We start from the raw sequence: 25,314 nt of genomic DNA, 5'->3' as shown, positions 1-25,314 counted from the left end.
ATGAAGCTGATATTGATTTCTTTTGCTATTCTTTGGTTTTCTTAATTACTCAAGATGCACCAGTAATTATGTATCTTATCCCTGTGACCATCATTAAGTGTTGTAAGTGTTGTACCTTGATGAAGGTATCTTTTCTTTTATGTACACTGAGAGCATATGCACCAAGACAAATTCCTTGTGTGTCCAATCACACTTGGCCAATAAAAATTCTATTCTATTCTGTTCTTTCTAAACCAAGTTTAAATGAACTTGATTTAAATAATAATTTTTAAAGAGCAACTGTCATCTCTGGTCCGCAGTGGCTGCTCCTTTGACCTGCTGTTGACTCACCAACAATCCCAATATTGCAGAATATAGAGCCTCATGCTACATAACTAAGCTCCATTTCATGCTAAATAAACTATATTAATGTATCTTAAATAGAAAACTATCTTTAGATAGATTTTTACTCCAAAAGCATTTTATTAAAATAAACTTGATAGAAATAAAAAGAAATCCAATTTAAATTTTAAAAAATCGATTTTTATCCATCCTGCTTATATGTGAGATCTTTCATGATAGTTTGCCTATTCTGTTAAGTTTTTGTTTTTTTGTTTGGTGTTGGTATGTGTAGTGAACTCTTACAAACTATTGGACATACTGTCATTCCCCAGATTTTCTGGGAGTTTGGTTAGAGCTTTTACAATTCTTTTATTGTTTTCCATGTTTCTGTAGTTCTATCAGTTCTTATAGCCTTGACTGGAGCACTGAACTGATTTCATCTTCTAATACTAGAGTTTGTTGAAAGTATGGAGTTTCCTCAAAGTATGGAATGTGTTCTAAGGTGTCTTGAATAATGACATTTCTACGGTACAGTTTCAGTAATTTCTTCCATCTTTGTTTCCTTTTCTTGGAATCAGTTACTACCTGTCCATAATATATCAATTCAAAGTTGCAAAATTCTAGTTCAGAGATAGTTTGGAATGCTCCCTGCCTCCTGTTTTTACAGATGCTGTTGCTATATTATTTATTGTGTCTTCCAAAAGCTCTTTGAAATTGTTACATTCATTTTTGAGATCTTCCCTCCTGAATCTTTCTTGGCTTTGGCTCTCTTCGTTTCCCTATTTGTTCTGATATCCAGTTTGCTTTCTTTCGTGTTTCTTTATGTTTGGCAGTCTTTTTTCAAATTCAACCTTTACAACTTGATTTCCCCCCCCCCCCAAGAATTCCTCTGGTATCTGTCAATGTGAAATTCAGGACTTCAAAATGATTTTGTTTCAAAATGGCATTTCAAATGTGGAAGTGCCACTTTTTAGTGGCATTAGTGGCTATGTTCCACCAATAGTTCCCAATGTGCCTAATAGATCTAAATTCCTGCTTCCTCTGCTACTAATCCCAGTGCACAAAATTCCTTCATTTTATCACTCTTGTTCAGATTTTCCTATATGCATGTGCACATAGGTTTATACAAACCAGACTCCAGATGAAATCGATTACATTTAATGAAGCTTTATCTGAATGGAGTGTACACAACAGGAGATAGTTAAGCTCTCGGCAAAAGTGCAAATATTAAACTGAGTTGGCTAGTAGCAGTGAACAGTGTCCATGAAAGTTCATGTAATATTACTGATTCCACTCCAAATTGTTAATATCTGATCAAAATAGGTGGCATTATCTTATTTCTTGAGTGAATTGAGCAGTCACTGACACAATTAGCTAGCCAGGACTTAAAGATGAACATATAAAAGTACATTTTTAAAGACCAAAGATGCCACTTAGAAACACTAGTTTTCATCTATAATACAGAAAATTTCAAATTTAAATGCTTGGATTTAAAAATATAGAAGCATTCAGAGTCACATTCCTTTATACACAGTATTGTTGCTAGAGTTTGTGTTTTATATTTCCATTGCTGCTCAACTTTTGTGCGACATAAGTGTTGATGAAACCATGTCATTCTCAAACCAGCTCCTAATTCTTCCCACTTTTCTTCGGGAAAATGATTTTCATAAAAACCAGCCCTTTCACTGAGTGGAGACAGCAACTTTGGGAGGAGGAGCCACTTGCAAAACAGTCTTCTGACTCCTTTCTGCAGACATATGCTCCAGTCGCTCTGTGTAGAAGCCGTTGAAGTCCAATCTAGAAAAGAAAGGGAAGGGTTTACATGGGTGGACCATGGGAAGAACTGAAATAAGAGCTGTGCTAGACCAAAAGTCCATCTAGTCCAGCTTCTGCTTCCCCACTGCCACATCAGATTAGGAGAGGTTGCGAATAGGATGTGAAGAGCAAAAGCTCTTCCCCAGCAACAGGAACCGAAAGCCTACTGAAGTGAGTATGCACACACTACCAACATAGCCATTGATAACTCCAGCTCTCTCTCGAATTTCATACACTCAATAGAGTGCTGAGGAAGAGGAATATATTTTTTTTCTGGGAGAAAAAACTCTGCTTACCTGTAGATGATATTGATCATGCTGTGCTCACAGTCATTGGTACTGTAAATGCTCAGTTTGTCCAGGAGGTCCAGCAGATGTGCAGAGAAATTGCTGTCAAACTTGTTTATTGTTGCCTCAAAGCCAGAACTTACATGCAAAGAATCTGCCTGCTCTGCTAAAAACTGAAAAAGCAAAATACGGGAAATGAAGCATAATTTCTAACCCAAAGGCTGAAACTGAAAGGGGGGGGAAGACTCCCACAATCCTACATTGTTTCATGTACATTTCATAGCAAATTGATTTCTTAAAACATCGAAGGACATAAATGCGCCGAAAGTCTCTAAGAAATTGCAATTTCTACTGAGAAAAACAATTTGTTTGATTGTACAGCATTTAAGAAAAAAAGTTCTGCACTTTCCCACGTGGTATTTTTTTCAAATACCGTTTGGCCATAAACTATAGTCTGTTAACTTAATAGGTTCATTTCACAGCTAGAACTATTAGTAGAACGGCTTGCCGCCAGAAATTATGGATGCTCCAACATTGGAGGTTTTAAAAAAGAGGTTGGATAACCATTTATCTGAAATGGCATAGGGTTTTCTGCTTGAGCAGGGGATTAGACCAGGAGACCTTCAAGATCCCTTCCAACTGTTATTCACATAAACCAAAATGAAACATACACATTGTGTTTAGCTGACTAAACCATTTATGTGACTTAACTTAGTGATTCTGATACAGCGCAAAAATGCAGTAGCCTAAGATTTTCAAGTGCTGTGTTAGAGTAAGAGAGGAAGTGGGAAGAGCCTGGGACCCACAACATACCTTATTAGCAAGCTGTTTTCGTGTGGATTCCTCTACTCTTTCCTGTTTAGTAGGTGGGCCTCTCATAGTCCCATGCTCTACAGTGAGGCGGTCCATTTCATTATCTAGCTTCATGCTGTGGGAAAATCTCTGGCAAGCAGAAAGGATGGAGTATTTAAAATGCATATAATATTAGGATTCTGCACAATTTTTCATGTTCTAGAGCATGAACTTGGTGCCTTTTGCATACTGCCTATCTTTAAAGCAGTGCTGCTTTAAAGATTGTATTTAAGACACAGCAGAGGACAAATTTCTAAACTTAATTTGCATTATTGTGATGTGGTTGGGTGGTACACATCAGCCCTCCCAGATTTCTTGGCCAGCAGCAGCCATGAAGCTAATAATTTTACTTGATTTTTTTTTCTTTGTTATATGCTGCCAAGAATTGGTACAACTGCAGCAATTGACAAATCTTGTAAATAAATAAAAAGCTACATCTTTTTTTCAGACAACTGGGCAACCCTGGGAAAAGGAATACTTAAGTAATACAGACAGGTGCTTTAAAATACTTCCAACAGGTGTTAAGGTTCATATTCCAAAGCATACATATATCGCCTTTGAGGTCCTACATAATTCAGCAGATGGCCCTTCTCAACAAATCTAGAAGACTTACAGCTATGTGGGTCCTACCTGCATGCAATTGGTGAACATGACACACACAGACATCAGCTTGGAAAAAATCTTCAGTAACTCTGGATTGGTAAGCATGCAATCCTTCAAGCAATTATCCAAGAAGCTTGTGTGGTGGCTCAAGACGTCATCAATATTGGAGGCCTATTGAAGGAGATATAACATCAATGAACCCTTCTTCCAGCAATCACGGAAGAGAAGTTAGAAGTCACCTTGTATAATCTTGTTTGATACTGTGCAGAACAGAATCCAATTAGTTTATTTCACACAAGTGGTGGCCAACCTCAATTCAAATATTTTTCTTCAAATAGCCTTCAGGTCCTCAAGGCTTGGAGGAATTTTTTCTCTAATGTTTAGCTAATACTGGCTTTCATACCATACAACTTCCAGGTATCAATTCTAGCTATGTTTTTTGCAGGAATATAAAATAAGTTTGCTCAAAACCCTCAATTTACTCAACACTCAATCTGGGGGTTAACTGGTTTTCAAGGTTCATATAATCAATCACAACCAAACCAAGTGAGCTGGAGACTGAATACAACCAAGTAACCAACACAAAAACTAATTAAATGAGCATGTTGTGTGAATGTTACTTTGTTTTTACTGGCCTGGCTAGAACATGTTATGTGTACCTAGCAGCAATGGTATTGCCTAGAAACATCCATACTCTCAAAGATTTAAACCAGTAAGGAAGCTAGATTAGCAATAGCTAATAAAAAAGGATGGTAACTACTCAAGGTAGGATTGGTAATCTTTGCCCTGTCTAGATAGCTATATATATATTTCAGGAGCATCTGAGGTTTGAAGAATTGTTAAGATTTGTTCTAACAGTTGTACTAGAAAAGAATGCTTATCCAATTGCTCAGTTGCCATAGGCTACCAAAAATTTCATCCAGGAAGCCTGCTCAATATAGAACATGTTCTGCAGATTTAGAAGAGCCCTAATGGTGGGAGACCCCCCCCCCCAATAACTCCTTTACAGCTTTGCTAACTTAGGCAGTTAGAATAGATGGCAGAAACCAACTGGCTCCTATAGTTGACTCAGCAGCACAATTAACTCTTTAGTTATTCCAGCTAATATAGTTTGATCCAGACTAACCAACTTAAGATTCTTCTCCAAAATATGCCATGTGGGTTCCATCACTTCAAACATCATATAGTACTGGATATTCTGCACAAAATTGAGCATCCGCTGACGCAGAGTAAAAGCACCCGCAAACCTAAAAAGAGAGGAGCAGTGAGCCCAAGGAAGAGTTCATTAATTAGGGTTGATGAAGCTATAAGGGGACAACAAACTCAAGAGAGATTGTCAGGGTAAGAAGTGCAAGTTTGCCACCGAGAGATACCATGCCTCTGAATTTGGAGTGGCTGTTGTTTTATTTGCAGAAACCAGGATATAGAGTCAATGCTGCTTGTGGGTTTCAATTTCATAAATCTAAACAACAGCCAATTCACTTTCAGGGATGTATTATCAGGTAAGCCTTCAATTATAATTCATGAACCACATAAGTTGGTATAAGGGCATAGAGTGAATACTCTCATGAACTGTTCATATGACTTAATGCAGGGGTTTCAAACTTGCATCAGGGTTGTGTTTGATTTTGGGGGGCCGGTTGGGTGTAGCCAGCTCGTCATCACTTGTCTTGGGGGTGCCTGTGGTGACCCGAGCACTCTACCAGTGAAAAGAGGTTCCTGAGCTATGTTTCAGCTGAGACAGCCTCCTGCAACCCTCTCCCAGTGAAAATGGAGCTCAAAAGAGCAGCACACAGCCCTCCCAAGCTCAGCTTTTGCTTGGAGAGGCACTGCGGGCCAGTCCTTCACTGTTTCCAGGGTCAGATCTAACCATCCTGCGGACCGGATCCAGCCTCCAGGCCTTGAGTTTGACACCCCTGACTAAATGTGGCATGCAAACACAGCCTCAGAGTAATTACTGCTATGCTTTGCAAGCAGATGGGTTGAGTCCATGACCTTGTTAATTAGTGCCGAGAACAAAATGGCAGAAATCCAGAAAAGTCATCCCCATCACTGAAGATAATACTGAAGTGACTGAACTCATTGCAAAGCAGTTCTCCATGAAGCAGCTGCAGCTTCAAATTTACTTACCTTTCAAACATACTTGATGTTTAGCTTTCGATCAAAACATTTCACTGGAGGAAAGGTGAGGGGGGGAGGGATGAAAGCTGGAAACCATTAACATACCTGCTTTTCAATTTCTTTTTACTTCCTTCACTTTTAGAATGGCAAAAACAATTTATTCAGAAAGCACTAAGATTCCTCCATGTATCTCCATAACTGGAGGCCAAGAATTTCCAGGTTGGGAAACATTCCTTTGCAGGGTATTACTAGATGTCAGAGATAGAAGGCTGTTTGCATAAATAGTTGAACAACTATTTCTAGTCCACTGAACACTGAAGGATCATTTACCATTTTGATGACTGTAGGGAACACTGCTTAGCTGTTTTGCTGCTGATCCAGACATTGCACAGCTGCCGTTCCACGTGTTTACAATAAAACATGTGTCTGAAGAGCATCTGATACCGTGTTAAGGCTTTTCTACAAGTCAAGCACAAGATAGCAACATATGGAAGTGAAATCTTTGACTATTTCTGAATTACAAGCAAACGCTAAGCAAGCATTAAATTTTCTCAGAAGGAAATGTATCTAGGCATAAGGAAAGATAATTTTATTTTGCTAGTTGTAACTGACTTTAGGGGGTGGTGCTTATCTCCATTACAAAGCCGTCGAGTGCTGTCCAAAGATTTTTCCATGGTCATCTGGCCAGCATGACATTACACTACAGTGCAGAGCATGTGGCGAAATACGGATCGCTGTTACCTTCCCACCAAAGTGGCATTTGCATGCTTGCAAATTGTTAAGTTGGTAGGAGCTGGGGCAAATAATGGGAGCTCACCTTGTTGTGTGGCACTCAAGTCTGGAACCTGGCAATTAACTTTCCAGCCGGCAAGCCAGCATCTTAACCACTGAGCCATCACACTGCCCATCCAGGCATGGACAGTTTTTAGTTCATCCTAAACACTTCCTATATTGGGACCCCAGATTATTAAATAATCAGTGATCGAACCAGGGGTGAAATGCTCCCGGTTAGGACTGAATCGCTCAATCCGGTAGCGATGGTGGCGGGTGGTTTGGAGAATTGGTAGCAAAAATCCCTGCCCCCCCCATGCCCAGCTGAGCTGCGCGATCATCAAAGGTTTTTTTTTTAACTTTTAAATTTTTTTCTTTGGCCGGAAAAATGCTTTTAAAAGTTAAAAAAAAAAAGCCTCTGATGATTGCACGGCTCAGCTGGGATTGTCAGAGCCTTTTAAAAGCATTTTTCTACTAAAAATGCTTTTAAAAGGCTCTGGCGATCCCAGCTGAGTTGCCTGATCGTCAGAGGCTTTTAAAAGCATTTTTTTACAACCTCTTCGGCCGAAGAAGTTGTAGAAAAAATGTTTTTAAAAGTAAAAAAAAAAAAGTTGGCCATGCCCACCCAGTCACATTAACCCACCCACCCCACCAAGCCACGTCCACAGAACCGGTAGTAACAAATTTTACATTTCACCACTGGATCAAACCACTACACAAGTATACTCACGGCAATGTATAAATGATATGGTTCTTTCTGGCAGAAATTCCTCTCCTTGGCTTACCTGTTGATGATGAGAGACAATGGCCATTTCACAATGTAGTCAAAAGAAAATGCTTCCAGGCCACTGAGAGTGAGCTCTGTTGGATCAGCATTGATTATGGCCTTCTCCTGCTTTGTCTCAATGGCCAGAACTCGCAGGAGCTGTGTTATAAGATCATGGGGCATCAAGTCAATCTTGAAAGAAACCACAAGAGCAATGAGATTAGCTTAAAGCTAAAGTAAGAATCTGACAAATGTGATATTGGGAAAAAATACTCCTTTTGTTAATTATAGGCATTATTAAGTAATTAGGTTGGATAACGCATGTAAGGGAATTTAGACAAAAAGCATTTCTTCTACCCACAAAATATAGTTTGTTGTTTATATGCTTCTATAATTATATATATGATTATATATTCAATCATATATATATATATATTAGTATACATATACTATATTATACATAGTATTATATATTATGATATAAGTATATAATAATTATGGAATTATTAACTGACAAATAAGAGTTGGACAGCATATAAACATATGCTAACAATGATAATCAACATGACCTTTTGCTCTAAAAAGGCTTTCAGCTGCACTTCCTTTTGGCTTATATGGCAAATTATGTGACTTAAGTGTTCTCTTGAGTTGTTAATAGTGTATCTGCTGTTATGGTTGCTTCAGGATTTTTTTTTGTCCTGAAAGTTTTATATTACTGGCTTGATAAAGGCAGAAACAGGTAACTATCTAAACCTCCCAGTTTTTAATCTGTGGATCTGACATCTGTCTTTATTTTCTGTCTTTATAACATCTTGTCTTCATTTCAGGCTGCAAAGAGTCATTTACCTTTAAATCATCTTTAAATGGGTCAGTGTTAGCTGTGCTCATACGTAATGCTAATTCCAGAAGAGCTTCCAATCTAGTCGGAATGATATCATCTACTGGTTTTTTCAACTCCTCTTCTGTCAAATCCATGAAATGGACATAAAAGTCACCTTGGTCCATGAGAAAATAGTGTTTGATGGACCTGCTCAACAACAACAACAAAAAAAAAGGACATATTTTCTACAAGGAGATATGCTAACAAAAGCCAGCACGTTTTTACCCTCCCTGAATCATCCTCTTAGGCAAAGCAAGGTAAAAACCATACTTTCTGAATATAACAAATGAAGCAAACCTTAAGTGGGCCACAAGCTCCTTTTCATCCATCAAGAAATCAAGCAAGACTTTGCTGGCATAATTATAGGCCTTCTCAATCTGTTCCACATATTCACGCTCCTTCAAGGTATAAACCACCTCCTTTGCCACTGGGCAGGTAACATCATGGCCACATTCCCGGACCACATTTAAGTACTTCCCTGAAGGGAGAAAGGAATAACTGATGGGTATTGACTGAATAAAAATTTCTACATCAAACAAAGCTTAATTTGCTCTGCCTTGTGATGGAGCCAAAAGAAGTGAATCCACACATGGCATACCACAGATTTCTAAGGGAGAGAGTTTGGTATAATGGATCAGACTGAGTTTTAGTCCAGCCTTAGGCATGAAATCAAGTGAATGAACTTGGATCACTCTCTCTTAGCCCAAAAAGCAGAGGTGAAATGCTACCGGTTTGGACTGGTTCTCCCGAACCTGTAAAAAATGCTACTGGTTCGAATGAACCAGTATTTCCGACAATCAGCTGGGCGAGAATAAGCTGTGATGCGCGATTTATATTAAGCTAGAAACGTCGGACTTCCTGCTTTCTAGCTAATCTAAATCGCATGGCACAGTGGATTCCTCCCCTCGCTGTTCTACTTACTTTGCAGATTTGGAAGGCTTCAAAATGTTCCTTTTTTAGCACTGCACGGGCGAGCCTCAGGTGCGCATGCGTGCACAAAGCAAGTGCTTGGTAGCAGAATCACAGAACCGGTAGCAGACTTCAGAGGATTTAACCGCTGCCTAAAAGGCAGGCAATTGTAAGCCACTGCCAAAAACTTTTTTTTAAAAATTTGAATTTATATCCCGCCCTTCTCCGAAGACTCAGGGCGGCTTACAATGTGTTAAGCAATAGTCTTCATCCATTTGTATATTATATACAAAGTCAACTTTTATTGCCCCCAACAATCTGGATCCTCATTTTACCTACCTTATAAAGGATGGAAGGCTGAGTCAACCTTGGGCCTGGTGGGACTCGAACTTGCAGTAATTGCAAGCAGCTGCGTTAATAACAGACAGACTTAGTCTGCTGAGCCACCAGAGGCCAAGTGCTTGCCAAGGCCAGCAAGATTCCATCCATATGACTTTCTCAGGCTTCGTGAACAACCATTGATTTTTCATGATAAAAAAAAAGAACCTTTCAGTCTTGGTTACCAAAGGAGGCACAAGTTTCACATTTTTAGGTGCTTACAGTATTGTTTTTCAGGAGCCTCTGCCGTCTTTCCTGTTCACTGAAAGATAAATGCTTACCTGTGCTAAGTATTTTATCAGCAACCTTTTGCAGGAAGGAGGGAATTTGTTGCTGGACAATGGTGTATCTTTGGTCCCAGTACTTATCATTATAATCCTCCTGGATCTTTTCCTTTTGGAGTTCATGTTCCTCCACCATGAATTCACTATAAAATTAAAAGAAATGAACGTTTGGGAGTGATGAAGAGCAGCAGCAGGGAAGGACGGAGGGCGGAAGCGTGAAAGGGGAAATAAGAGTACAAAAATGAAAAAGAATTTTTGCTTTTTACAGTGTGTTATAGATACTCTGGTTACTCTGAAGTGCTAACACATCACTTCCATCAGTGCAAGGAATTTTACTTCGTCTCCCAACAATACCACAAATGATACCCAGAAGAAAAAAAAGAGCACGATTCCTCAGGATACCTATAAGGATCGTTGATAATTCCTCTATAGATCCACTTCTCCAATATCTCAAAGTACGGAACACTGGCAGCTTTGGTTAAATAGAGGCACAGCTCCTGGGCTTGGCTGTCCCCAGTGTAATTGAATGTTTTGTCATGGAGAAGGCTGAGTGTTGAACCTCCCATGCATTCGCCCTTGTCTATCGAAGTAGCTGGGGAAAAAAGATGCAATTTTAAAAATGTCACTGTGAAAAAAATGCAGTTACCATGGAAGATCTTCATCTGCTGCAAGAATCTGCTTGATCACACAGAATTTTTTGCATAAAGTCCACTTGAACAAATATTCAATTGCAACACTGCTAATCCACCAAACATAATTTCAAAAAGACTCACTGAGCTTAGTTAGCTGCATGCTGAAAAACATTAAATGCAGCTCTCAAATGCCTCAATGTAATTTTAAACATCTTTAAATGTGAGTGGGAATTTTACTAGCAGAATAAATGACAGTCAAACTGACACCATCAAAGTATGTGTGTAGGTTGTCCTTGATTTATGACTAATTGTCTAATGACTGTTTAAAGTTATGGCAGATTTCCCCAGACTACTTATGACCTGTTTCTGCAGTTATGATGGCCGCATACTCCCACGGCTCAATTATGGTTGTAAGTCATGGATTACCTGTAAATGTGGTTGAGCTATAAGTGGTCAGCTCAAATTGAGCACGTTCATGATGTAACTGAATTCTTTAAATATGTATTCATCTGTAAGTTTTAAAAGCCTCTTCTTTTCAATTCAATAGTTTTTGGAATGTAGTTACTAAAAATAGTAATTGAATTAGCATTTTGCTGTAGATAAACAACTGAAAAAGAGAAATGCAGGCAGAAAAAATTCCACTTGATTCATTAAAAAAACTGGCCACCCTACTTATATAGATAAATGTTGAAAGATGGTCTAGCAGAAAATATTTCCCACCATCCCAATAAATCAAAGAAAGAAGAATTCCTCACCAAGAGAAGCCAAGATTTCCATGGTCCTCATTGTGGGCTGAATATAAAACCAAAGCTTCTGCAGTGAGAGGAGCCCTTGGCGCTGAAGATGTTCCAGTTGGGTAATCAGGATCATGTACTCTTTAATGAGGGTCCTCATTGCTGCTGCCAATGCATGATTTACTTGTCCATATTCAAAAGAAGATTTCTCTTCTACAAACCTGCAATAATCCAAGCCTTTTGTCAATTTATCTCTCTCTCTCTCTCTCTCTCTCTCTCTCTCTCTCCCCCTCCCCATCCATCCATCCATCCATCCATCCATCCATCCATCCATCCATCCATCCATCCATCCATCCATCCATCCATCCATCTATCTATCTATCTATCTATCTATCTATCTATCTATCTATCTAAACAAACAGTATTTAACATAATAACAGAGTTGGAAGGGACCTTGGAGGTCTTCTAGTCCAACCCCCTGCTGAGGCAGGAAACCCTACACCATTTCAGACAAATGGCTATCCAACATTTTCTTAAAAAATTCCAGTGTTGGAGCATTCACAACCTCTGCAGACAAGTTGTTCCACTTATTGATTGTTCTAACTGTCAGGAAATTTCTCCTTAGTTCTAAGTTGCTTCTCTCCTTGATTAGTTTCCACCCATTACTTCTTGTTCTACCCTCAGGTGCTTTGGAGAATAGTTCGACTCCCTCTTCTTTGTGGCAACCCCTGAGATATCGGAACACTGCTATCATGTCTCCCCTAGTCCTTCTTTTCATTAAACTAGACATACCCAGTTCCTGCAACCGTTCTTCATATGTTTTAACCTCCAGTCCCCTAATCATCTTTGTTGCTCTTCTCTGCACTCTTTCTAGAGTCTCAACATCTTTTTTACATCGTGGCAACCAAAACTGAATGCAATATTCCAAGTGTGGCCTTACCAAGGCATTATAAAGTGGTATTAACACTTCACGTGATCTTGATTCTATCCCTCTGTTTATGCAGCCCAGAACTGTGTTGGCTTTTTTGGCAGCTGCTGCACACTGCTAGCTCATATCTAAATGGTTGTCCACTAGGACTCCAAGATCCCTCTCACAGTTACTACTATTGAGCAAGGTACCACATATACGGTACCTGTGCATTTTTTGGGGGGGCCTAAATGTAGAACCTTACTTTTTTCACTGTTGAATTTCATTTTGTTAGTTAGTGCCCAATGTTCAAGTCTGTCAAGATCCTTCTGTATCTTGAGCCTATCTTCTGGAGTGTTGAACCAGTAGTCTGGTTTATTAGCTGAAACAAGAGCCTAGCTTTCTAGAATAGTTGCAAGAAGCATATAAGAAATGGACACTTACATTGGTCTCCCTTAGTGACATTTTAAAGAAATTGCCAGTACCTGGATATTATGGAGTAGCTTGCAGCGACAGGGAGGATTCTAGTGACCAATTCCTTAACGGACATATCTAAATTGGGATCCACTAAAAAAGTACGAGTCTCTCTACCAACAAGGGGTTGTGCTGTGATGTATCTGCCATCCACACCTATCAAAACATACAGGAGGTCTTCTACAACTGCAGACTCTTGGGCTGCCAATGGTAAAGTACCTGATGAGGAAATCAAAAATATATGATATTTTGGAGAAGGGAGAAACAAACAAATAACTTTCAGGCTTCTGAAGGATCAAATTTTTATATTAAAGGCATCCAATTAAGATACAAAATAATATTTCCTGATTTGTTGAACAGAATAATGTATACAAATTAATTGACATCTCTAACTCTGCATCCCAGTTCCTTTGAGATAGGCTAGCAGGAACTGGATGTTACTAACATACAAGCTGAATGTTTAAGTGTTAATGAAAGGCTCCAGCCAAACAATATATTGGTATGGAGCTTCATGATTAGATGGTCTCTTCCAATCCACCACTTTTACTCACCTATTGGCACAGTTGTATCTGTACTTAAACTAGAGCTAGAGAGAAAGTCTCCAATAAGAGCTGGTCTTTCATACACCCAGGAAGGGAATGATGGGATAGGCTGGCCAGAATTTTTCTTGTTCTGCTTTTCTCGGAGAGCCTTTCGTACAAGTTCAAGAGGCTGCCAAAGAAAAATGAGACATGAGCATTCTGTAAGTGAAATGCCTACCAAACTAATATAAGAAGCCTTTCTGCCACACAAAGAGATGAGACAAACTGGTTCTGTCACAGCAGAATGACAATTTTTAGCAATTCATTTACTGCATGGTTAGGTGTCATCCATCTTTACTTGAGCAGACAAACATTTCTTAACCCTTACCCCACCCAACCAGTTAATTTCATCCAGTCTGTATTACCTTCACATTCCACAATGAGCTCAAAAGTTGTAAATATAACTTTACTTAGTCCACTCTAAGCATCCACAACCACAGTACAGGTTATCAGCTAACGACTAAAATGCCAGGCTAGTTTATATGGGAAGAATCATTCCTCAAGCCATTCAAGTCTGGCATGTAGCTATTAAGGGCTTTAAAATATCAACAAAATATTGAACTGGGCTCAGAAATGACTTAGTGGCCAGGACAGTTAACACAGTACTAGATAAGTAAGCAATTTATAAGAAACATTTCAGGATTATTTTGAGTAACTAAAGTAGCCAAGGGATAGCCTACGCATAACATATTGCAGTATCCACCCAATCATTTAATTGAGTATACAGACTATAATTTCCCTGTGATTCCTTATAATTTTTCATAAATGTATAATCCCAACTTTTGTTTCTTGACAGGGAATATATTCTTAATTCACAAATTATTTATTCATTATGTTTCTATTACAAAGATAGGTTTTAGCAATTATTTTATTTGCAATCTCCTATATCAAAACAATTCCACTAGACATTTTTGGCAATAACCAATTGACTTTCAAATAGCATTCCACAACTTCCTTAGAGAGAAGCATCTATTAGCAAACGTGAAATATTTTAAATCTGGGAAGAAATTTATGAGTTTCTATTTTTCTCTCCAAAATAATGAACTTATTTTTTAAAAAAGAAAAAATCTTCACCCCCTCTAATGGTTTCAATCTTTCTAAAAGTTTTCTAGTAAGAGGTAAATCACAACTGCTTACTAGAAAAATAAATGTTACTTTCTACTCCTCAATAAATATGGAATCATAAAGAATATGCACGGCCCTTTGGATTACATGGCTTACATACAGCAAATAAACAAAGGAAGAACCTCAGAGACCTGCTGTGAGCTGCAGCCAGTTGTCACAGTGCCCAGCTGTTTCCGTAACTCCTCCAGTTCTTGAGCAGTCATTTTGGAAGATGTTGAGGGGACAGAGAAAGTGAGGCTGCTGCTACCACTGTTACTGGCTGCTGCACTTGCTGCAAGTTCTGCCCTTTCCTTTGCATTCTGTTGTAAGTATTGTAATGTCTAAAAATGGCCCAAAAACAGAATTCAGAAATAATGAAGGCTTCAGTCTTTCACACGTACATGTATGATTTCCTGATTATTTGCTGAACTTACTATACCTCCGGCTACCAACATATCTAGGCTTCTACTTGCCAATTTCTGACAATTTCCTGACACCTATTATAGAATTTGGGTATGTTTGGCAACATGAGTTTGTTCTCTTACCCAGATGTTCTTGATTCTAGCTTTATTGCGAGTGCCAATTAATAACTTCACTCAGCTTCTGAGTCATCCTTGAATAAAATGTTTACTTTAATTTTTAGAATGGAATTTATTCCCTTCGTGCAGAAGATCCCTTATATCATTTAAATGGGTTTCAGTGATAGGGAAACAAATTTTGGTTGGACATCAAAAAAAAATATCCTAATGGTCAGAACTGTTCAATAATGAGACAAACTATCTCGAGGTGGTAGATTCTCCTCTAGAGATGTGTAAATGAAGACTTGTTCACTGTCACTATACAATTGGATAACTGACTGGGGTCCCACTAGATCAGGGGTTTCCAATCTCTTCAGCTCACTGACTCCCTCATGACGTTTCAGATTTTTTTTTAATTTATAACATAACACAGCATAACAAACACAAAACACATAACGTACATTCCCTTTTTACAACTGTTTTGTAGCAGTGATCTCCTAATGTTTACATTTTCTCCCAATTCCCTTTATACTTTATATCCTTCTTGTCCCATTATCCCTTATTACTCTATAATCTCTATCACTTATAATATTAAATTTGTACATTTTTATACACTATCTTACATACATCTTGCGCTTATTGTTTCTCCCTTTTCATTACTATTCATTTTTTCTAATATTACTAGCTTTACTTTTCTAGATTCTTATATATTTATTATTTACATATTATACATTCCTAATACATTCTATACCTTCTTGTTGCTCCCCTTTATTTCTCTTTATTTCTAGATTCAAGCCATTCATATCATTTATTCCAGATTGTATAATAATCTTTCAGATTCTTCATGCACTCCCCATTTATTGTATGAAAATAATTTAATAAACACCACTTTAATTAATAGTACTACAAATAATAGTAACAACCATAATGGATAATTCTATCGATGCTTGAGGGTTGATTTTAATCACTTTGGGGAGTCCTGGACTCAGAGAGATAATTTCCAATATCCCTTTCATCCCCTGCATTCTGTGATCATCTCCAACTGAAAAGACCTCTGTATTACATTTTGAAGTTATTCTGTACATGCACTTGGAAAATTAATGTTACTTAACCAAGACTTTTATTTTGCTTTGCTGTATTCCTCAACTCAACACTGTTAGTTTGAGAATGCAAAAGATTTTCCTATTTCCTTGTTTTGTACTCCTTTCTGGATCCCACTACACAATTATGGTTGGTCTTGACTCCTTTAATGCTTGGTCTCCTATTTTTACCAACACAACTACTGGTAACTAAGAATTAAAATTGTTTTTATATGGGCTTTCTAAAGTAAACCTTCTACCTCTTTGTCTTCTGTAAGCTTGGACAGCAAATACACAAGTGAGTCAAGATGTCTTGTGTTCTTCGATTTTAGTTCATCATATTTGTTTAAGAAATCTTCCGGAGTCCGTGAAAACTCTGCAATTTTAACCTAGGAAATATATGTTATTGTTATTATTTACTTTTTAAATTTTAATTAATTTATAGTAACCCAATTTGAGCAATGCGACTTTGGATGGTGTACAAAAGCAATATTATTTTTAACAAAAAAATCAATAATAATATTGTTCTTATGTATCACAAGAGAAAAAAAAACCACACAAATATATATCTGTAAACTTCAGAGTGCTTTTCTACTTAACAAAGCCTGTCCTCTGGCATGAAGCAGAATTGTTGGGCAGCTGAACTGTGATCCTGTGGTAGCAGGGAAAAAGCTGTTATAGATTTTACTTCTCTGACTGTTTTATAAATTCATACCCACCAGGCTATTCCTCTTTGGGGTAAGCAATTTTATGCAAAGAAAAGGAATGAGATAGTCAAAAAGTTAAAAGAGCTAAGATAAAGAACATCACTTACCACATCTCCCCATGTTTCTTCTATCTTGGTGAAAACATCCTTACTATCATCATCTCTATAAATTATTTTGATTCCTACCCTGAGCAGGGGATTGAACTTGATGGGTTGAATGACGCCGCATAACTCTAAGAATTTGGATTTACCTGGTTCACTCTGGGATAAAATGTGATCAGGAAGAGGCCAGCAAATATGAACAAAACTTCATATTTTGCAGACCAGCAGCTCTTTTAGGCCAGGTATGAACAAATAAACCTGATAAATCTGGAGGTGGCTGCTAGATTAATGGCAGACTCCATCTCTACTCCCTCTTGCTCTCTGTTCTCCACCCATCCATCTTTTTGGTTATCATATCATACCATGGAGAGGGTTCGCAATCTAGGCGTCCTCCTGGATGTACGGCTGTCTTTAGAAGAGCATATGACGGCCGTCGCCAGGGGAGCTTTTTATCAGGTTTGCCTGATACACCAGTTGCGTCCCTTCCTAAACTGGGATTCCCTATGCACGGTCACCCACGCCCTCCTCCCTTCCCGCCTGGACTACTGTAACGCTCTCTACATGGGGCCCCCCTTGAAGAGCACCCAGAGGCTCCAACTGGTCCAGAATGCGGCTGCGCGGGTAATAGAAGGAGTAACTCGAGGCTCCCACGTAACACCTCTCCTGCGCAAGCTGCACTGGCTACCCTGGTCTTCCGGGTGCAATTCAAGGTGTTGGTTACCACCTTTAAGGCGCTCCATGGCATAGGACCGGGTTATTTACGGGACCGCCTGCTGCTACCAATAGCCTCCCATCGACCCGTGCGCTCCCATAGGGAGGGTCTCCTCAGGGTGCCGTCAGTCAAACAATGTCGACTGGCGACCCCCAGGGGGAGGGCCTTCTCTGTGGGGGCTCCTGCCCTCTGGAATGAGCTGCCTCCGGGGATACGTCAGCTCCCTGACCTCCTGATCTTTCGACGCAAGCTAAAGACCTTTTTGTTTCATCGCGCAGGGCTAGCTTAATGTAGTTGTAATGGGGGGTTTATTATAGTTTTAGTCTGTTTTGGCCTGATCGAATTAGCTTTTTAAAATGTTTCTTAATTTCTGCGATATTTGTTTTTATTTGGCTGTAAACCGCCCTGAGTCCTTCGGGAGAAGGGCGGTATATAAATTAATTAATTATTTATCTTTGGATGTTCCTTTGTCATTGTTTATTTTATTGTTCTATTATTTTACTTCTGTTTACACTTCCTTCTTCTTATTGTAAGCCATCCAAAGTAGACCCCATGGCAAAGAGGCAGCAAATACATTTAACAAATAAATAACGACTACACAAATAAGCCTGCAGTATATCCCCTCCCCCCCCCCCTTAGCTTGGGCATCCTGGAAGCGGGATGACTGGAAGCAGGGAGGGAGAGGAACCCCTTAAGAGCCATTGGCACCCAGAAGGGCTTTATGGCTATCTTCATTTCATCAGATCTTATTGCGGGGCCAGTCAACCCTTTTTAAAATTGCTTGCAAAACCAGCTGAACCCTTAAATATGATGATTGTGGAGGAATAGGGTGGACCTTCGCAGCCATCAGTGAATGGTTGTGCGGCGTTTACTTCAAAATACCTCCTTCCCTCCTATACAAAAATAGGTTGATTCAGCTTTCCACCCTTCCGTGGTCGAAAAAACGAGGACCCAGATTGTTGAGGGGGGAGGGGAGGGGAAGATGCTGACTTTGTAAGCCGTTCAGAGGGTGCTATAAAGCACTATGGAGCAGTATATAAGTCTAAGTGCTATTAATATATATGTATATATGTATATATAAAAGGCGTTTTGCTACCAAATTAGATATTCCCGGGCCGGAATGGACTCCGCTGCTCCCCGTCTCCCCCCAGCCCCGATATCTCCCCGTCCCCGGTTTCTCCCGGCCGACACACCTTAGCGCCGAGGGCTGAGGCGGTGGTGGTGAGATAAGGGGCGCGGTTCTTCTGGAGCAGGTCGATGTAGACCTCCGCCCCTTCCCCGCCGCCCCGCACTCGCAGCAGGCTCAAGAGCTCGTTCACGTCGTGGTGAATCCGAAACTCGCTCATAATGGCGAAGAAAGAAGCCTTCAGGGCTTCTCAAGGGGCGGTGAAGCCACAACAACCCTGCAAGGCAGGGCCATGCCGTTAGGAGCGAGGCGCCAAAAGCTCCACCTTTTCTAGCCCCTCCCTTCCCGTCTCCCAGCAACCATCCGCCGCACGACCCGGAAGCGGAAGCGCGGAGGTGCTAAGTGTCAAGGGAGAGAAGCTGCGGCGGGAAAGAAAGAATGGCCGGCGGTGGGGAGGGAGGCCCTTTCCGTTTCCGCCCCGCCGTGGTCCGCTACGCGGCGGACCATCCCTTCTTCGAGGTAGGGAGCCTCCTTGCTCTGCCTTCCTTCCGAGCTGGGGTCGGCCTGCCTGGGAAGAGAGCCGCCGCTTTTCTTCCCCGCGCCTGAAGCGATGGCTGTAAATGCTGTTCTCTTCCTCTCCAGGATGGCGACGTCCACCGGCATATGTACCTCCAAGGTCTCCTGGAGAATGTCACGAGGGACACGGAAAGGCCCAGGTGAAGATTGGGGAGAGGTGCCTCCTCCTTTCCTGTGAGCGCACAGGTGACCGGGGGGGGCCGGTTTAACAGTAACAGAGTTGGAAGGGACCTTGGAGGTCATCTAGTCTAGTGGTCACCAACTGGGAGAAAACGTTGGTGGTCCGCAGAAAAATTATTTGCATTTTTTTATAATATTGCACTAAATCAGGAGTCCTCAAACCATGGGCCCTGGGCCCGATACGTGCAATGAACATTTGTGTTGCTGCAGAGAGCCTCCTCCTTTGGGGGTCTTCTTGTGTGGGTCGGAGGGGGGCAGAAATTCCAACTCGGGGTCTGCTTCAGCCTCAGCCTCCTGGTGCTGGGCTTTGGGCAAAGGCTGGAGGGGAGCGCCACTGGTGGCAAGGAGCCAGAGGGCCTTGTTCCAGTGGGATTGCATCATGGCCTGAAACTGGCTGACCATCTCAGCCCACTGAGCCTCCAGGTGCTGGTACCTGGCCTTGCACTCCTACAGGTCTTCCCTCTGCTTGGAAAGCCTATGCTCATAGTCCTCAGTGAGGTGCTTCTACTGAGCCTCCTTCACAGTCACAGCCGATTTGAACAGCTGTTTTGCCAACTGTTTCTCCTGGTGATTGCTTAGCTCCAACAATGGCTTTCTGTTGGGGCCCTAAAGAGCCTGGGTGCGCAGGCAAGGAGTTGGCCATGCCCAACCAATCACATGACTACCTAGCCATGCCCACCCAGCCAGTCATTAGGCAGATCATATTAGTGGTCCATGGGATTTAAAATTATGAATTTAGTGGTCCCTGAGGTCTGAAAGGTTGGGAACTCCTGATCTAGTCCAACCTTCTGCTCATGCAGGAGACCTGTACTAGGGATTTGAACCTCCGATCTTTCTGGTTGACAAGCTCACAGGGGTGGGTGTCAGGGGTCAAATGTCTGAAAAATAACAGAATGGCAACATATGTCAACATATTTTAATCCAATTAAGTGCCACAGAGTTGTTCTTTTCGTATTAAAAAGCTACATATTCATTTTGGTATAGAAAAGCTGACTTTTCATTTAAATCATGCTGTTGCTTTATATAAGGTTGGTTTATTACAATGATACTTTAATGGTATGTCACTTTGCCAAAAAAGATTCATAAAGCAGAGATTATTTTACGTGCTTTACATGCCATTAAAATTTAGCTTTGTTTTTAATTCCTTAAAAAAAAAGATTGGAAGAGGTGCTGCCTTCTTTCCTGTGAGCGCACAGGTGACGGGTTTTTAGCAGTAACAGTTGGAAGGGACCTTGGAGGTCATCTAGTCCAACCCCCTGCTCACGCAGGAGACCTGTACTAGGGATTCGAACTGCCAATCTTTCTGGTCAACAAGCTCACAGGGGCAGGGGGGGGGTCTGGACCTTTGCCTCCCTCCCTTCCCGGCCAGATGTCCTGAATAAAGGCCTCTCTTGTTTCCAAAGGCAGGAGGTCTTTAATTCTTTTTGAGAAGAGACTGGGCAGCCATTTGTCTGGGATGTTGTAGGACGGGGACGGGGCGGGGGGGTTTACAGACCTTTGGGACTTGTGAACTTCAATTCCCAGAATTCATCAGCCAGCAGGGAATTCTGGGAGTTGTAGTCCACAAGTCTTGATGTTCCAAGGTTGGACACCCCTGATATAGGGTCTGCTTGAGCAGGGGGTTGGACTGTGAAGACCTCCGAGGTCCCTTCCAACTCTGTGATTCTTTTATTTCCTTTCTTCTCTCCGTCCGTCCTGTTCTGACCCAGCCTTAGCAGAAGCAAGAAACAGACTCCTTGTCAAGAAAAAACTGTCTTTATTTACCTCTTGTGAATTAATTGCATTTACCCACCAAAAAGTCCAGGCAATAATCCTTCAAGGAGTTAACTGCAGTACAGACTTATCAGTTCTTTGTGATAACTGAGCTGCTAGCCGAAAGGCTGCATATTAAGTTCAGGCAAGCAGTCTTTGATGCATGACAACACAATGAGCAAAATCTTCAGAAATACGAACTGTTGTCTCCTACGACAACCACTCTCCTTTCCTTCTATTTATTCCCCCAGCCAAGGAGGGGCCATTCAGTGTCCATGTGTGCCTTGCTTCCCGAGTTGACTGACTCCTTGCCTTCCGTTGTTCACCTCTCCTAACTGCACATACGTGCATCTGGAACAGGCCCCAGCTATTGTTCCTTCTCACTCATATCAGCCTCCAAAAGCAGCAGGTGGTTGGGAAATGTTGGACGGCCCTGGCTCTATCTCTGTGTCCAACGCAGAACATCCATCAGCCTTCCCCAGACTCCAGAACTGGCCCAAGTTCCTCCCCAACCTCCTCCTCATCCGAATCTACTGGCAGCTCCACTGGATAGACTGTATTGATCCATTGATAGACTGTAGCAATTCTCAGTCATCCAGGTCATGGTTATACCAAAAGTGCCTTTTCAGGAGGCAACTGGATTTTCTGACTAGAGCTCCTTCCATTCCCCACCATTCAGTCAGAGCTGAAGAAGCGTTTTGGATGAGAAGCGCAACGTCTTCAAAGAAAAAACTGTTGCCTCCTGAAAAAGCATTTTTTGGGATAATTTGATAAAGACTTGTTTTCTGTGTTTCCTTTCAGAACCTCTGAATTTTCTTGCCAAATTGGTGGATGCAGCCAGGTTTTCAACACCTTGGAGAGTTTTGAGCATCATTACAACATGCTGCACAGGAATGTGTGTTCTTCTTGCAAAAGAGCCTTCCCTTCAACACATTTGTTAGATGTTCACATTTTGGAGTGGCATGATTCCCTCTTCCAGATAATGGCAGAGAAGCAGAATATGGTAAATGGCCATGAGACCTATAGATTGCCTGCTATTCAGTAGGTTCAGTGCAAACACAAATCTAGTTGTATTAATAGCTGCAATATTTTTTTATCAAGAATGTTACCATCATAATCACCATTTTTTTAGTTATAAAAAATCAACATAAGCAGTGTTTACTTGTAGTCCATTTTTCTCTGGGGTATTGAAAACAGTAAAACTGCCTTATGCTTAGTTCACTTCATGGGTTCATCAACTATTGTTAGCTCTGACAGCTGCTGATACTAAGACCGTCCCAAAACTTTTTACTTGAGTTGGGAAGATTGAATTTATGTTCTGCCAATACAGTCTCTAACAGTGGACTAATAACTTCAAAAGTAGAACACATAATACTGATCAATCTTCTTATTGGCTTTTCTGCCTCTTTGCAGTACCAGTGTTTGGTAGAGAGCTGTCCAGAGAAATTCAAGAGCAGCAAAGACCGCAAGGAACACTTAATCACAGTTCATCAGTATCCATCTAATTTTCGCTTTGATAAATCTCTGAAAGCACAAAGGTAAATGTGTAAATGGTTGCACAGAATATACATTTGATATGTTCTTCAATGCTCATTAGAAATGTTTTGATCTATGAATGACAGAAAATCTAAAATTCAGAAGATCAGTTCCTAGTTATGATTACTATTGGTATGATCATTCTGTATTTTTCTTGGAAGAGAAAAAGATAATTCTGTATCACCTTGATTAATTAAATTAGTCTAAGAGAGAGTGATTGACCCAGAGAGAGAGACTCAATAGTGAGATGAATGGCATATAAACATAATAACAATAAATAAATGAGGAATGAATGTAAATGTTCACGTCCCAGGATAATGTTGCAGGATCCAGTTTGGGTTGGTCACTGGGACCAGAGGTCTTCCAAGATTTCGGATTTGTGCTGGAGGCCATTGTCAGGAAACTTCTTTCTCACCAGAATGAGAGTAAAATAAATTGAGTTTTGTGGTAGAATACAGATCTGAACCTAGGTTTCCCTGCTCAAAGACCAAGCTAAATCACTACCAATAATGTTTTCTATATGACTGCTTAAGGATGCAGTGGCTCAGTGGCGAAGATGCTGAGTTTGTCGATCAAAAGGTCGGCAGTTCAGCGGTTTGAATCCCTAGCACCGTGTAATGGGGTGAGCTCCCATGACTTGTCCCAGCTTCTGCCAACCTAGCAGTTCGAAAGCAGGTAAAAAATGCAAGTAGAAAAAATAGGGACCCCCTTTGGTGGGAAAGTAACTGTGTTCCGTGCGCCTTTGGCATTGAGTCATGCCTGCCACATGACCACAGAGACGTCTTCTGACAGCGCTGGCTCTTCGGCTTTGAAATGGAGATGAGCACCGCCCCCTAGAGTTGGGAACGACTAGCACATATGTGCGAGGGGAACTTTACCTTTACCTTTATATGACTGCTTAAAGGGGAAAAAAGAGCATAAATTGAGGATTGGCATGGATGTTAAAGTCTTTCTACAATGTTCTTGCCATCTATTTTTCAGTATGTTGACTTTGAGTTAAATTTTTACAACAGGAAAGAGAAAATGAGGCCTTCATCAAAAGAAAGCAATGTACCAATGGATATGACTCTGGAAGACTCAGAACAATCACATGCTGAGGCCATGGAAATAGGTCCAGATGAAAGTATAATGGAAAGTGACTTTCAGTCTGAGTGTACAGAGTGTACTGTGGACTCTCCAGCTTTTGGAAAACGCCAATATAGATCAAGGTTGGTGGCTTTGCTTTTTTCAGTTGGCTTGGAATCACCTTTTGGTATGAACATCTGCCTGACTTTGCACGGAAAAATCTATCTCTTCAAGAATTAGAATAATTTTGGTCACTGGAGACAACATAGTATTTATTGGGATTTTTTTTTGGCCTAATGTATATTTTTTCAGCAAACTGATGTCAGATTTCTGGAGTTCCTGTCCAATCTCATCTAATCTCATCATTGGAAATTAAGCAAAAATCTGATAACCATCCAATCTGGATTTAATTGGTATAATTTAATAATTTGAGAACTTCACAATGTCAGAAATATTTAAGAGAAGTTAAATATGCTCAGATCAGGAATAGTTAAAGGAAAGAATTCTGTCTTTTAGCTAATTGCTGATTAAACCAGACTGCAGGGTGTGGGGAAATCTGGGAAGACTCATGAAGGATCTGAAGCATTTTTCCCCCTCTTTAGATCTGCATACTGCAAAACTATTATTGTCTTTGAACTATAGAATTGTTAGAAATATAAGAAACTTTAGGACATGGGGTCCCCAGCCCCCAGGCCATGACTCACTACTGGGTCTTGAACCAGTGGTGAAATGTAAAATTTGTTACTAGCGGTTCTGTGGGCATGACTTGGTGGGGTGGGTGGGTAATGTGACTGGATGGGCGTGGCCAACTTTTTTTTTTTACTTTTAAAAGCATTTTTTCTGCAACCTCTGCGGCCGAAAAGGTTGTAAAAACTGCTTTTAAAAGACTCCTCTGATGATCCCAGCTGAGCTGCGCGATTATCAGAGGCTTTTTTTTACTTTTAAAAGCATTTTTTTGGCTGAAGACAAAAAACAAAACAAAACTGATGATCGCGCAGCTCAGCAGAGCATGGGGGTGGGTGGGTAATGTGACTGGATGGGCGTGGCCAACTTTTTTTACTTTTAAAAGCATTTTTCCCCTCTTTAGATCTGCATACTGCAAAACTATTATTGTCTTTGAACTATAGAATTGTTAGAAATATAAGAAACTTTAGGACATGGGGTCCCCAGCCCCAGGCCATGACTCACTACTGGGTCTTGAACCAGTGGTGAAATGTAAAATTGTTACTAGCGGTTACTAGCGGTTACTAGCGGTTACTAGCGGTTACTAGCGGTTACTAGCGGTTCTGTGGGCATGACTTGGTGGGGTGGGTGGGTAATGTGACTGGATGGGCGTGGCCAACTTTTTTTACTTTTAAAAGCATTTTTCCCCTCTTTAGATCTGCATACTGCAAAACTATTATTGTCTTTGAACTATAGAATTGTTAGAAATATAAGAAACTTTAGGACATGGGGTCCCCAGCCCCAGGCCATGACTCACTACTGGGTCTTGAACCAGTGGTGAAATGTAAAATTGTTACTAGCGGTTACTAGCGGTTACTAG

At 40.6% G+C, this 25,314-nt stretch overlaps 2 protein-coding genes across 3 annotated transcripts; one reads left to right on the top strand and one right to left on the bottom strand.

Annotated features, from left to right (window-relative positions):
* Window positions 1-1,463: 1,463 nt before the first annotated feature.
* Window positions 1,464-19,013, bottom strand: TUBGCP2 (tubulin gamma complex component 2). Its single transcript, XM_058163173.1, has 17 exons — window positions 18,730-19,013; window positions 16,277-16,405; window positions 14,572-14,760; window positions 13,286-13,445; window positions 12,746-12,953; window positions 11,375-11,574; window positions 10,390-10,579; window positions 9,985-10,130; window positions 8,714-8,894; window positions 8,383-8,563; window positions 7,556-7,728; window positions 6,330-6,458; window positions 5,005-5,125; window positions 3,906-4,049; window positions 3,237-3,365; window positions 2,433-2,596; window positions 1,464-2,118 (listed from the first exon to the last, which is right to left on the bottom strand). The coding sequence occupies exons 1-17, from the start codon at window positions 18,880-18,882 to the stop codon at window positions 2,004-2,006; spliced, it is 2,712 nt and encodes a 903-aa protein (XP_058019156.1). The 5' UTR covers window positions 18,883-19,013; the 3' UTR covers window positions 1,464-2,003.
* On the top strand, window positions 18,958-24,026 carry ZNF511 (zinc finger protein 511). Of its 2 annotated transcripts, XM_058163174.1 has the most exons (5): window positions 18,958-19,181; window positions 19,305-19,378; window positions 21,972-22,173; window positions 22,584-22,708; window positions 23,720-24,026. In XM_058163174.1, exons 1-5 carry the CDS (start codon window positions 19,101-19,103, stop codon window positions 24,009-24,011), a joined length of 774 nt encoding a protein of 257 aa, XP_058019157.1. In that variant the 5' UTR covers window positions 18,958-19,100; the 3' UTR covers window positions 24,012-24,026. The 2 variants fall into 2 exon arrangements, with proteins under 2 accessions (XP_058019157.1, XP_058019158.1); XM_058163175.1 differs by having other exon boundaries at window positions 19,074-19,412.
* The last annotated feature ends 1,288 nt before the right edge of the window (window positions 24,027-25,314 follow it).

This window comes from Ahaetulla prasina, chromosome 1 (genome assembly GCF_028640845.1).
Source record: "Ahaetulla prasina isolate Xishuangbanna chromosome 1, ASM2864084v1, whole genome shotgun sequence".
In the NCBI taxonomy this organism is placed as follows: Eukaryota; Metazoa; Chordata; class Lepidosauria; order Squamata; family Colubridae; genus Ahaetulla; species Ahaetulla prasina.
Note: the sequence above shows the minus strand (reverse complement) of the source record. Positions and strands in the feature narration are given on the sequence as shown.